Source organism: Lasioglossum baleicum, chromosome 1 (genome assembly GCF_051020765.1).
Source record: "Lasioglossum baleicum chromosome 1, iyLasBale1, whole genome shotgun sequence".
Lineage (NCBI taxonomy): Eukaryota > Metazoa > Arthropoda > Insecta > Hymenoptera > Halictidae > Lasioglossum > Lasioglossum baleicum.
The window spans coordinates 17,612,868-17,624,819 of record NC_134929.1 but is presented as its reverse complement, the minus strand read 5'-3'; the positions used below and the strand labels follow the sequence as shown (position 1 = coordinate 17,624,819).

Genomic DNA, 11,952 nt, shown 5'->3' with positions numbered 1-11,952 from the left:
ATTTTTTAATGTTAAAACCACGTTAAAACCTTGTCTGATTTTTATATATGCATTATAAATATTAATTATAAAGTAATTGTATATTGGAATTGAACAGATTGTCAATTTTTAATTCTAAAAACGCTATTGAACGCAGCTCATATTGTCGGTGAAAAAATAGAATACTTTATCGAAGATTGTTTCGGATTATTAATAGAACATAATCGCTTTTTTTGTCGTGTTGTTTACGCGTTTTTTCTTGTCTAGACTGTGAAAGTTAACGTTATATAGCATCTAAAGGTGAAGGTTAAAGAGGGAATAAATTTCTGCGTCGTACACATCGTATACTAAGAGGATATATAAGAGCTAGTCCATTTTTAATATTAATTCGATATATTATAAAAAGAACACGGTACTTCCGTTTTAGTACATCAGCCATGAATGAGTTGGTTTTATAATGAAAAACGACTCCAGTAATTTTTATTACTTGATCATACATCTTTATTTACTTTCTTTTCTACATCCTCCCGAACCGCGTCAGATGATCTATGAACATTCTCCTCGATCAATAAATTCACACTCCCGTCCGTGCTGCTTTCAGTTTCGATTAAAGTTTCAGTTTCGGTTTGTTCCGTGGTTGAGGAACTGGATTTCGACGAATTAATTTTCGAGAAATTCGAATCGTTTCTGTTGGCAAGAAGAGATACCTGTTTCCTCCTCGACTCGTTCGACTTGTTGAATAAACTTATAGCCCGCTCTCTCGAGCTTGTAAATTTAGTTGAATCGGTTTCTTCTTTCGAAAGATGTCTTACAGGCAAAATCCTCGGTGGCCTCTTGAAGGGCTTCACAGGAACAGTCTCGGCTTCTACTTGATTCCCTGTTTTCGCTCTCGGTGATAAAGATTTCGATCTTCTATCTTCCTCGGGCTCTTCATTGGGTTCCGAGGCATGACTACGAGCGACTCGTTTCACATCATCGGTGTCTTCCGGGTGCGGTAAATTTCTAATCGACGTATCGTCACGCTGTGCCACATCAAGTTCGCTCACTGAGCTTGCATTTTCGTTGGTCGCTTGAGCGGATACTCTATCGGGCGTGAGAGCCGCTTCTAATAACGTTTTCTGCTTCGCGAGATCGCTCATTTTTTCAGACAACCTCTTCGCTGTCGATAGGACTCGAACGTTCATATTAAAATAGCCCTTGTTCAAAATTACCGCTTTGGAAGGAGCGGAGTTGATCCTTCTTGGGATATTCTGGAGCAGATCCGGTTGCTTTGGAACTGTTCTGCGACTCTCGAAGAATTTTACTTCACGAATGAAGTCTAGTATATCCGATTCATCCTCGTCCGGCTGGAAAGGTTGGATCGGCGTTGCTAATCGGCCGTTCTTCACTTGACGATCTTTCGAGGCTGTAAAACTAACAGTTCTCGGGGAATTTGGGATTTCCTCATTCTGTGCTTTAGCAATCGCCAGCCTTGGTTTTGGAGGCAATTCCGTTCTCGGATGTTGCAATGGTACCCGATTTACATCTGTAGAGTCCATACTTTTACTTTCAGATGTTTCCGCAGCTACATTATTATCAAGATCTTCCGTCCCATGCGACTCGGTCGTTACATCCCCTTCAATATTTTCTTTAATATGCATCGAAATGTTTAATTCAGTTGTACCTGCTTCTGCTTCATTTATTTTCAATAGCGTGCTCTCTGAATTCCGTGGAAGTTCACTCGCACGCGCCGATTCTATCGATCTCGGTTTTGTTGAGCAACATCTCACTAAATTCCTGCTTTCACAAGGCAGTATTAACACTTGGTTATCGATCGAAAGCTGAAAATCATCCGGGCATCCGGTGGAAGGGACACAAGGGCAAGAATCGTACGATCCTAGGGTCCTCGATGCAACGATGCAGAAGTTGACAAATTGCACCGTCCTAAACAGAAAGAACAAACAAATTAACCGAAGAATGACGCGTCTCTCCAGAGAGCGGATCGAAGCTTTCCCATTACCAAAAGATAGATCCCATCACGTTCGGCCTCATGGTGACTGGATTCTCATTAGAACCAGCCGGCGTGAATTGCTTACAAATTAAGAGAGGCAAGCAGAGGAGGAACAGAGTCTCACTTTGAATTTATACCATCCGACCCCACTTAACGCTTAATATTTAGCAATCTGTAGGTCACACATTAAGGAGGTATCCTCTTCAGAAAATAGCGCGGAGAAAGTGAAGGTATACAACCAATTTACAGTTTCCTTCTGCGGGACATTCTTATCTCGATGGGACGTTCTTTTCAAATATTCCGTATCGTCCGTTTCAATTATCAGTCATGTTGGAGCGCATAGTGTCTCATCCGCAGCGTCGCGGTCGCGGTGAATTTATTAGTTTATCGAGGGCCGCGCTTTTATTGCATCTTTAACCGAGTTAGCCGGGCGAAGGGCGCCGGAATATAATTATAATGTACAAGTAAATATACTTCGGCTACAACAATAAGTCGACCGAGGCGGGAGCATGCGCGATATCGGATTTCTCATAGGAAAACCCGGTGGTGTGTTCATCGGAGATGGATCTCGCAGAACTTGTTGTGCACCCGCCACGCGCTTACGGCTCGAGTGATCATCGATGAGAGCGGCAAAACACGCGAGATAAACATACATCCTAAAGTTGCAATTTCTCAATCTCTGACTAAACAAACAGTTCCGTTTGATACGCTCATTATGCTAACGGGAGTTCTGAAAGGGTACGTTTTTGAAACGACTGGATTTCGTACCTCGTCGAACGAAGTACCTCTTGAATATTTAGTAACAGTGTGCCGCAGCATTGCAATTTCTTTTCGCAATGGTCTTCAACGACAGTTGAATGTTTTAGAACTCTCCTGTGCTGCGAAAATGAGAATCTTACGTGGACCGACGCCGCCAATGCAAACAGAAGTATCCTTCACGAAGCCGCACCTTTGTTAAGAATTATTTACAGGATAGCAATACCAACGATCGTAGCCAGCGGTCTTTTTGGAAATGTTTTAATATTGGTAGTGTTGTCCACACCGCTGTTCCGTGGAATCGCTTATATGTATCTCAAGGGAATAGCTCTTGCGCACGTTGGCGTTCTAGTATCTTGGATACCAATATGTACGTAACTACGATATGCAGTCTTGTAAAAGGGGAATTCGTACTGCAATCGCAAACGTGTTCGGTTTCAGTTGTTAGACTGGGTTATGGCATGCAGAACAATTATCCGTCCGGGTTCTACCACGCTCATATGGAGTTGGTCGCAATGAACATTTTCGCCGTGGCGAGTATCTTGATAATGACTTGCTTGATCCTCGATCGATACATTTTCATCTTCTTCCCGGCTCGTATTCGGAGCAGAAACGCGCGGAAGAATGTCCGCTCCATCATCCTGTGCTCGTTCATCGTCGGATTCGCGGTAATACAATTCTCTTGCACGGGGGAATGAACGATAATTGAACTAAGTTGTGCAGATGCTACTTAAAAATCACAAGATATTAGTTAAATACATTACGGATCCCAAGATTTTGTGATCTTCTAAATTGACTCAATTGGTAGCTTTCTGCAGAACTTATTGATCAATTCAGTGTGAAACAGTCATTCTAATATTGACCAAAACCATTCTGTAGATCAGTGCTCCGCTAACAAAAATGAGAACGTTGCACGAACAGTCGGCGGGTGCAGGTATTCAGTTCACCTTGCAGGAGAACACTTCCGTTACCCAGCATCCCGTGTGGCAGGCGTACATATGGATCATGGAGATCGCGGTGCGCCTTTGTCCGACATTGATTCTTCTTCTATTGAACAGCGTGGTCGTTAAGAGATTTCTGCACCTGAATGCAAAGAAAAGGGAGTTTCAATCGGTCTCTGACAAGTATCGCACTGCGAATCTACCCGAAACGTCTCTGTTGACCCGTAATCGCGGATACAGGTACCGTATATAGTCGGCTATGAGTCCGGGTATAGTGAGCAAAGTGACGCACTCACGAGTGGTGTGAAATTCGAAACTCCTGTTTGCACTAGTTGAGTGCACCCTCCATTATATTTCGCTTAATACGCGGCCACCTTAATCCCTTCCAATAACGACGCTAAGAACCAGGGTCATTCCGGTACTAAAAAAATCGTGACGCGTGTTTCGTGTGACCTTGGGCCGACCTTATAGAGACGCTAAAGACATCTCCAAACTCATCTGATACGAACTGAACAAAAATAACGCGAAGGCATGAACGAAAGCTAATTTAACTATACGAAGGAAATTAATATGAAGTTATTCTCTGCTTTAAATACTGCTTACATCACGAAACCATGGTAAAAAATATATGCATGCAATCGTATTAAAAAGATACAAGCGACCTTCAAACTTTTCGTTTAAGTGGAAAACCTGTTTGTACCATCGCGGCAATTGCTTTTTTGTCCGACATCTTTTTTTATCTTCCGGCGTAATAAAAACGCTTATAGGTGTGCTCCGTTCCTCCGTGTCTCACCCTGTACAATGTAAGCAACGTTAAAACCCAGTAAAACATTATCGGAATAATAGGCCACCCTTTCGAAAGTTAATAGCCGTTGCATGTACTTGGGTAATCAATTTTCTTATCCACGTTAAATCATGTTTCAGAGAAGAACAGCACCTTGCTGCACTGATGTCGGTCATGGCGGTGTGTTTTGTAGTGACTATGATTCCGTCGATCGTACTCCCGTTTTTGTATAATAATTACGAGACCCTGGATGTAGGCTACCATCTATTCCGCGCGTTCGCCGCGGTTGCCGAGCTTTGCAATTACGCTGCTCACATTCTCATATACTTGTCCTGCAGCAAAGAATTTCGCGAAGAATTGCTGAAAATTCTTCAGGTAAAAACTCAGATTTCAATGTTTCACTCGTCGACGTTTCGATTATCTTCTACATTGCATTGTTTGCAATTGCCACGAAAAACTAAAAATGAAAATACAGAACCTCGGCAACTCGAATTTCAAAGAAGAAATTAGAAGTAAAGATCATTTGAGTTGTACAGAGTGTTTTTATTTAAACTTAAAAAATTTGAACTAGCTCATCCATAATGCTGTTGAAGATTTTGCTGAACACCCAGTAGAGTAGAGGTTTGATTGTGTATCATCAAAGTATATAAGGTGTTAGTGAATAGATTTAAAATAATAGAAAGCAACAAGTTCGAATCGAACCTTCTTTGAAATTGCAGAATAAGTGCAGGACGAACATAGAGGAAGACATCGAACGACCAATTGGGGAAATTGAAGATTATAGCAGACACGGTACTACGGTTCGATTGACTCCTGAACCGACGAAATTAAATTCTCCCGGCTCCACGAGCAAACAAAATCCTGTGGAAGAAGATGGGGAATCGGAATTATTGAATGCTTCTGACATTGTATAAGAATTGTACTATTAAACTGCGAATAAAGCTGTCTAATAATTGTAACGCTACTGTTTCTTCAATGTTTACAATGCAAAGTCGAACTGCATTCAATCAGTGGCGCACCCAGGATGTAATCTTGGGGGGGGGGGCCGAGTTGAACCCAGCCCTAGGTTTTGCGTGATGACCTTTTTTTAAGCCAAAATATCTATCAACGTACCCAGGGCTATTCCGCGATTTTAATTTTGGAAGCTGAACATTTTTTTCTTGGTGGGGGACTTGGCCCCCTGGCTCCCCCCCTCCCCCCTGGGTGCGCCACTGCATTCAATAGAAAGAGTGAGTGTGAGTCACATAAAAAATTTAAACAACTATATAACTTACTCGCAACACAAGGTACTTAACTTTGATTGCCCATCCTTTTTAAGTTCTATATTTTTATAAAATTGATTAGATTCTAGTAATTGAGATACAATCAGCAAGTCTCGTATCGAATTTACAAATCTAATTACAGCGGTAATGATTGTAGATGACACCACTAAACGTCTACATCAGTCTACATACTACATACACAACCAGTGCTTCGATTGAGCCTTGAGCAGTGTTGCTAGATGGTACTATGGTACGGGAAAACTCGCGCATGCGCGGCGAATCCAGGAACGTATCTGCGTTCTACAGTCCGTAGCTTGTGGGGCAAGTTTTCTTTAGAGCGGTCTTAAACTTTTGTCCGTTACTGTATATATACAATTAGAATATATTTATATATTACATGTACATACACATCAAATTTTAATATAACATACGCATGTTAAACGTTATGTTTGAAAATCAAGAAGAAAAGATTGTGCGAAGCTATGCGGGGCAACCAAGGTGCCCGATTTCGTACTTCAGTGACGCTGGAATCGTCGCGCATGTGCGAGTGTTCCCGTACCATCTAGCAACACAGGCCTTGAGCCCAACTTTTTTGATACGATGGATGGCCGCTAGAGGCGCTGCGCGGAAAAACAGTAACGTATCTACTATTGGGTAGATGTAATGGGGTTCCTTGAGCACCCCGCAGAATTTTAAAAAATTTATATGATTTGATTCTGAAAAATGAATGTATAACAAGTGTATTTGTGTATATTTTGTAACTCGTAGGACACGTCCTGGAGTCTTTTTGTCCGGTAAGATTATTTCGATACATTCCCGCCAATATAACTGCCTCAGGGCTCTGGCCGCTCTGCTACTCAATAGTAGATACGTTACTGTTTTTCCGCGCAGCGCCTCTAGCGGCCATCCATCGTATCAAAAAGGTTGGGCTCAATCAGGCTCAATCGAAGCTGATCGAAGCACTGTACACTGTACACAACATCATCAAATAGTAGTACATAACCTAAACTGTCAAATTGCACGCACGTACATCGAACAGTGTCATTCTATTGTACACTAAACTTAATTTAACTGTAATTTCCTCGATGTAGTGCATTGACGGAAAGAATAGGTATGTTTGCGGGAATATAATTAAATATCGAAAGTAGAAAATTGCGATTAATGTTAGAACTAGGCAAAATAAAAATTTATCAGTTCATCTTAAAGATTACCAGCGTTTTTACAGATAAAACATTATTGTCTTTGCAGGCAATACTGAATTATGTTTGAGTTACCAACAGAATTAACGACTAAGCCACTGGCCCTTATTGGTTTAACTGGTTTGGATATCGCAAATCCAGTGCATCGGTCTATCTGGGATGCATTTAGTAATAACAGAAGATTAGAAAATTCTGTGATTCAATTTAAACTGTTAAGTCCCACGCATCAGTTCCCCAGAGTCAAACCCAAGGTAAATATTATCAAACATAATTAATATAAATTGCAAATACAGGCATATTAATTAATCGTGTATTCCAGCGTAATTTATACGAATGGTACAAACCGAAAGGAATATTGAAGCGTAATTGGATGAATAAGTACCTCAATGAAATTCCAGCAGTAGTAGTTGTATTCTATGATCTAGATTGGAACGATCCACAATGGAACGATAAGAAAATGGAATGTGCTTCCAAAGTACAAACACTTAGGTAACAATTAGATTAAATGTAATTATGTACTTTTTGTGCAGTATCGATATGCAATTATCTGTGATTATCAGGAATGCTTTGGAAGGTAGAAACACAAAAATAGCTGTAGTACTTATACAGCACTGTACCCAGCCTCCACCAGGTTCTGAAGATGCTTTGGCTACCGAGAGAGCTACAGCTGTTTGTGGAGCATGCGAGCTACCACCAAAATTATTGTACATTCTACCACATGGAAATCATTTATTAGGCTACACATCTAGGTAACTAGAAAATTAACTCTTCTCGAAAATTTCACTAATACTCTTTATTGAAATGTGTCTGCTTACAGATTGGAGAACGCATTGTTTGATCTGGCCCAAAATTTTTATCATCTCGAATATAAAACAGTCAAAGGACACAGAGATCAACTTGATAAAACTGTGCACCAACACCTATTTGTACGTCACCACTTCAAGATGGCATTCCTGAATGAACTCAAGCAAGATCAAAATTTAGCGAAGAAGTAAGTTAAGAAATATCAGTGTACAGATCCCTTGTAATAAAAGATTAAAATTTCTGTACAGGCACTACGAGCAAGCGTATAATAATTTGTCTGAAATAAAAATGAAAGACATGAACGCGATGGAAGTTAAAACTGTTGCTTGGTTTGTCAACTACAAGTTATGTAAAATATTATTTAATTTAAATATTGCTAAAGAAGCCATAGCACAGTTTAGGCACCATACAGACAGGTCAGCGATCAAAGTTATAATAAGAATACAATAAGTAATAAGCATTGTAACGAAGATAAATGTTGTAACACAGATTCAAGCTGATGACTGGTCCGAAGGAACTCATCTTTGAACATCATGCATGGATGTGCAGTCAGTTCTCTACATTTGCCGAGTTATTTGATGAAGCTATTCGACAGGGACTTCCGGCTCTTCAAATTCAACACCCTGGGTATTATTTCCAATTAGCAGCTCAGCATGCAAGCTTGAGACAAACTGCTTGTAAAGAACTATGTCAAGTATGTGAATAACTCCCACGAGTTTATAGAAAAGTTTTAAACGCGCTGGCATACATGTATGTGTTGTTTTAGAATATTCATAGTTATCCAGATCCAGATCCGCTGGTTGGAGAAGATAAACTGGAATTTTATGGACAACGGCCATGGCGTCCGGAAAAATTGAGTGCAGAACCTACAGACTCCGCGAAAGAAACAATTGCCATACAGGCTTTACAGTACAAAGAAAAATTAGTAGATCATTCGGTAAGACATTCTTACTTCGTATACATATATTGTTTCAAATGCGATTAGACGTACACGTAATCGGTATTTCATTTTCAGAAAATAATTATTGCCTTGTTAGGAAATGCAATTGCCCAATTCAAAGTGTACAGATGCCCAAGAATGAGAAGGGTACTAGGTACAGTGTGTTTATTTAAAAATTTTACTATTGCAACCATGTTACTTTTGTAATACAACAGTACGATCCTGTTTCAGTGGTACAAATGGCTGAAGAGTATTATAATTCGAAGGATTACGGAAAAGTACTCACGTAAGTTGGAATTGGCCTATTACTATAACGAAATGAAAAAAAAAACGATAAGCACAAAATCATTTGGGAACCACCTACAAGACTTTATATCACTCATAAGTCAAAATTGATTGATCCTAACATTATTCCCTCTAGACTATTTTCATAACTTAACATCAAAATCATAAAATTTGATTGGCCAGATTGTTGATGCACATGTTGTGGGAATATCACGGGGAACGGTGGCCCGTCATAATTACAAATATCTTAAAAAATGCGTTGAGAGCGGCGTATCTATCCACGAGTATTCAAGACTACATCACATTAGCATTTGAAGTATTGGGGCCCTCCACCACGTTCTCGGAAGATTACAAAGCTGCAGTGTATAACAACATCATAAATATACTTAATGTAAGACCAGTCTAGAAATTTAAATTATCGCGCGCAATAATTTGCAATTAATTCAAATATTTTTCGGAAACCACAGAAGAAACCTCCGAATCCGGAGCCGAACTTACCTGACGATGTGAAACTTCCAGCACTGGAAAAGTGGGAAACGGAGCTTAACAAAGTAGAACCAATTGTTTTCACAATAGATGACAATAACATGAGTTCGTTTGTAGAAGTTAAGGCGCGTTTTTTGCAACCAAAATATGCTGTTAATTCTTTAGTTAACGTAGAAGTTATTGTCAGGTAATCTTTCCTCAAATCACGTTTACATGAACATACAAAATCGAAGCTTTTAGTTTAATAAAATGTCACTCTTCCAGGAATTTGTACAGTGGTATCGTAGAATTTTCTAAAGTATTAATAACAATTGCTAGCCCAGGATACTCGTCGGAACTTACAATTTCCAATGCTGAAAACTGTAATCTTACTTTTAACGCGAAAGAAATGAAGAAACTTCTGTATCAATTTGAAGCACCGCAAACTACCGACGGAAGCAAAATACGCATCACCACTATTTCATTATACATGGGCAACCATAACGTTTGTTGTATCGTTTTGAGATTCTCTGCTGCTGGAAGGGAAACGAATTTGTTGAATCGATTATATCCCGAGATACAGCAGTTACGGTACGTTTGAAATAAAACATTTCTACAAGCACATCTTTTTAAAAGGCTGATACATTTCGTATTTAAAATAGCAGAGGAGAATTTGAGCTGATACAACCACTAGTCACTGCAGAAATCAAACAAGAAGAATCTAGTCTGAATATAAGCGCAGAATCCAGCAGTCCAGCACTCTTAGGAGAATGGTTTCCTATTCAATTATCTGTTATCGCCAATGAAAATTTATCATCCACATTGTTACATGTGTCGCTGGTGTCGGATGGAGCAATTGAACAATCGAGTATGTTCATAGTAATACGTTATAGATTATTGTGTAGTTCTGAACTGACCTAATTAATTTTAATTGGTTCGCAGCGGAATTAAGCTTGACAATGCTCAACAAACAATCGGTAATATCAATACCAATCGAAGATCTAGAAAAGAATTGCAGTTCTAATCATACGGTATACTTAAGAGCGCATAAAGTTGGCGATAGAAATATCCACATAAAGGTAGATATATTAATTTAATGATTTTTAAGGTAAATGTATATAATGTATACATAGTTTTATTATTATAGCTCGAATATTCGAAGTCTGAGGAAATAAAGGGAACTAAAGAATTGACGCATTCATTGTCTGTCTCGAAACCGTTTGAAGTATCGACACTTTTTTATACAACATTGTTTGAACCAATGACAAAAGGTTTCATTAATGAACCTTTTATAATAATGCCGCACATCTCCTGCGTCTCTCCGTGGCCTATAAACATTATCAGTACTTCTATAGAGCTAGTAAATAGTATTTGTATATTATACTCTTGTTTGAAACCTTAACTTTACGTTATTATAATATTACATTATTATGCAGGGTGATTCCATAGCGAACGAGAATGCAGATCAATCGGTATCCGTTCTAGCCGGTATTACACTGACTGAGGGTGAAACGGGAACGGATTCGTACTGTTTGATACCAAAAGCTGGTAGTGAACAACCTACCAGTACCGGAGTATATACAATTAAGTGGAAACGGTAAACAATCATTACGCGAAACTGTATTATTGTAGAACTCTTTAGTAATATTACATTATGTTTTTAGCGGTAACGACGAGAATGCATTAGAAACTAGTAGCAGTGTAACTTTAGCACCGTTGTGGGTCGAAGATGCAGTGATCGGTTTGGAAGCTAAACTGCCAGCTCATGGATGGGTTCGAACTCCGCTGCTTATATCGTACTTTATAAAAAATCATTCGGATTACATGATCAAATTACGGTTAATCATGGAAGCTAGTGATGCGTTTATGTTTGCTGGACAAAAACAAGTACGTAATTCTATAACGATAGAAAAATGTATATCACAGTAATTAATTATACGATCGGCGTTAGGTGGACATTTATATACTTCCCAAAAATGAAAGAAAAGTTGAGTGGATTCTTCGTCCTCTTGTGGCTGGTTTTGTGCAACTTCCAACATTGTCTTTAGTCGTTCCGTCAGGTAATACTTTTGCAAAATTACATATTATATGTTTATTCCTCGAATTTCAAATTTTATGTTTCTTCTCTTGTGATCTGTAGACGAAGAGTATAAAGTAAGTAAAGCGCGCATTTCGGAAGTGATCGAACGATCGATACCGAGTCACATATACATTTTGGTAAGTGTCATAATTTTCTTCTATTTCTTATAAATTAAAATGTAACTTTGATTTAATATATTCTATTATAGCCAACAATCCAAACCACAGAAGAATGAATGAACCGATAAGGAGGGATTGCAAGATAAAGAAATTTTACGATCATCCAGTAAAATGTATTATTGATACATAGAGATACATTTTGCACATACTCGGAAATATAAGGACATTTCATATTTAGGATTATGAATATCAGTCTGCTGAATATAATTTATTTAAGTTACATGAGAGTCTAATAAAAATTCCTTCATCCATACTCGTATGCGTTCCATATGCGAATGCTTAGACATT

General features: G+C 38.9%; 3 protein-coding genes across 4 annotated transcripts; 2 read left to right on the top strand and 1 right to left on the bottom strand.

Moving 5' to 3' along the window:
• Window positions 1-429: 429 nt before the first annotated feature.
• Window positions 430-5,918, bottom strand: LOC143213419 (uncharacterized). The gene is made up of 2 exons (XM_076433257.1): window positions 1,979-5,918; window positions 430-1,902 (listed from the first exon to the last, which is right to left on the bottom strand). The coding sequence occupies exons 1-2, from the start codon at window positions 2,008-2,010 to the stop codon at window positions 471-473; spliced, it is 1,464 nt and encodes a 487-aa protein (XP_076289372.1). The 5' UTR covers window positions 2,011-5,918; the 3' UTR covers window positions 430-470.
• Window positions 2,525-5,409, top strand: LOC143213472 (putative G-protein coupled receptor B0563.6). Its single transcript, XM_076433371.1, has 6 exons — window positions 2,525-2,707; window positions 2,836-3,095; window positions 3,167-3,393; window positions 3,605-3,906; window positions 4,591-4,825; window positions 5,170-5,409. Exons 1-6 carry the CDS (start codon window positions 2,685-2,687, stop codon window positions 5,362-5,364), a joined length of 1,242 nt encoding a protein of 413 aa, XP_076289486.1. The 5' UTR covers window positions 2,525-2,684; the 3' UTR covers window positions 5,365-5,409.
• A 708-nt stretch (window positions 5,919-6,626) lies between the features above and the next one.
• Gry (trafficking protein particle complex subunit 11 gry) lies at window positions 6,627-11,851 on the top strand. Of its 2 annotated transcripts, none has more exons than XM_076433137.1 (21): window positions 6,627-6,823; window positions 6,961-7,162; window positions 7,231-7,400; window positions 7,472-7,660; window positions 7,729-7,902; window positions 7,964-8,131; window positions 8,205-8,409; window positions 8,482-8,652; window positions 8,731-8,809; window positions 8,887-8,941; window positions 9,124-9,331; window positions 9,408-9,613; window positions 9,691-9,996; window positions 10,068-10,273; window positions 10,348-10,484; window positions 10,553-10,765; window positions 10,842-11,002; window positions 11,070-11,292; window positions 11,357-11,465; window positions 11,546-11,622; window positions 11,694-11,851. In XM_076433137.1, the coding sequence occupies exons 2-21, from the start codon at window positions 6,974-6,976 to the stop codon at window positions 11,718-11,720; spliced, it is 3,273 nt and encodes a 1,090-aa protein (XP_076289252.1). In that variant the 5' UTR covers window positions 6,627-6,823; window positions 6,961-6,973; the 3' UTR covers window positions 11,721-11,851. The 2 variants fall into 2 exon arrangements, with proteins under 2 accessions (XP_076289252.1, XP_076289261.1); XM_076433146.1 differs by having other exon boundaries at window positions 6,628-6,823; window positions 10,071-10,273.
• Window positions 11,852-11,952: the final 101 nt, after the last annotated feature.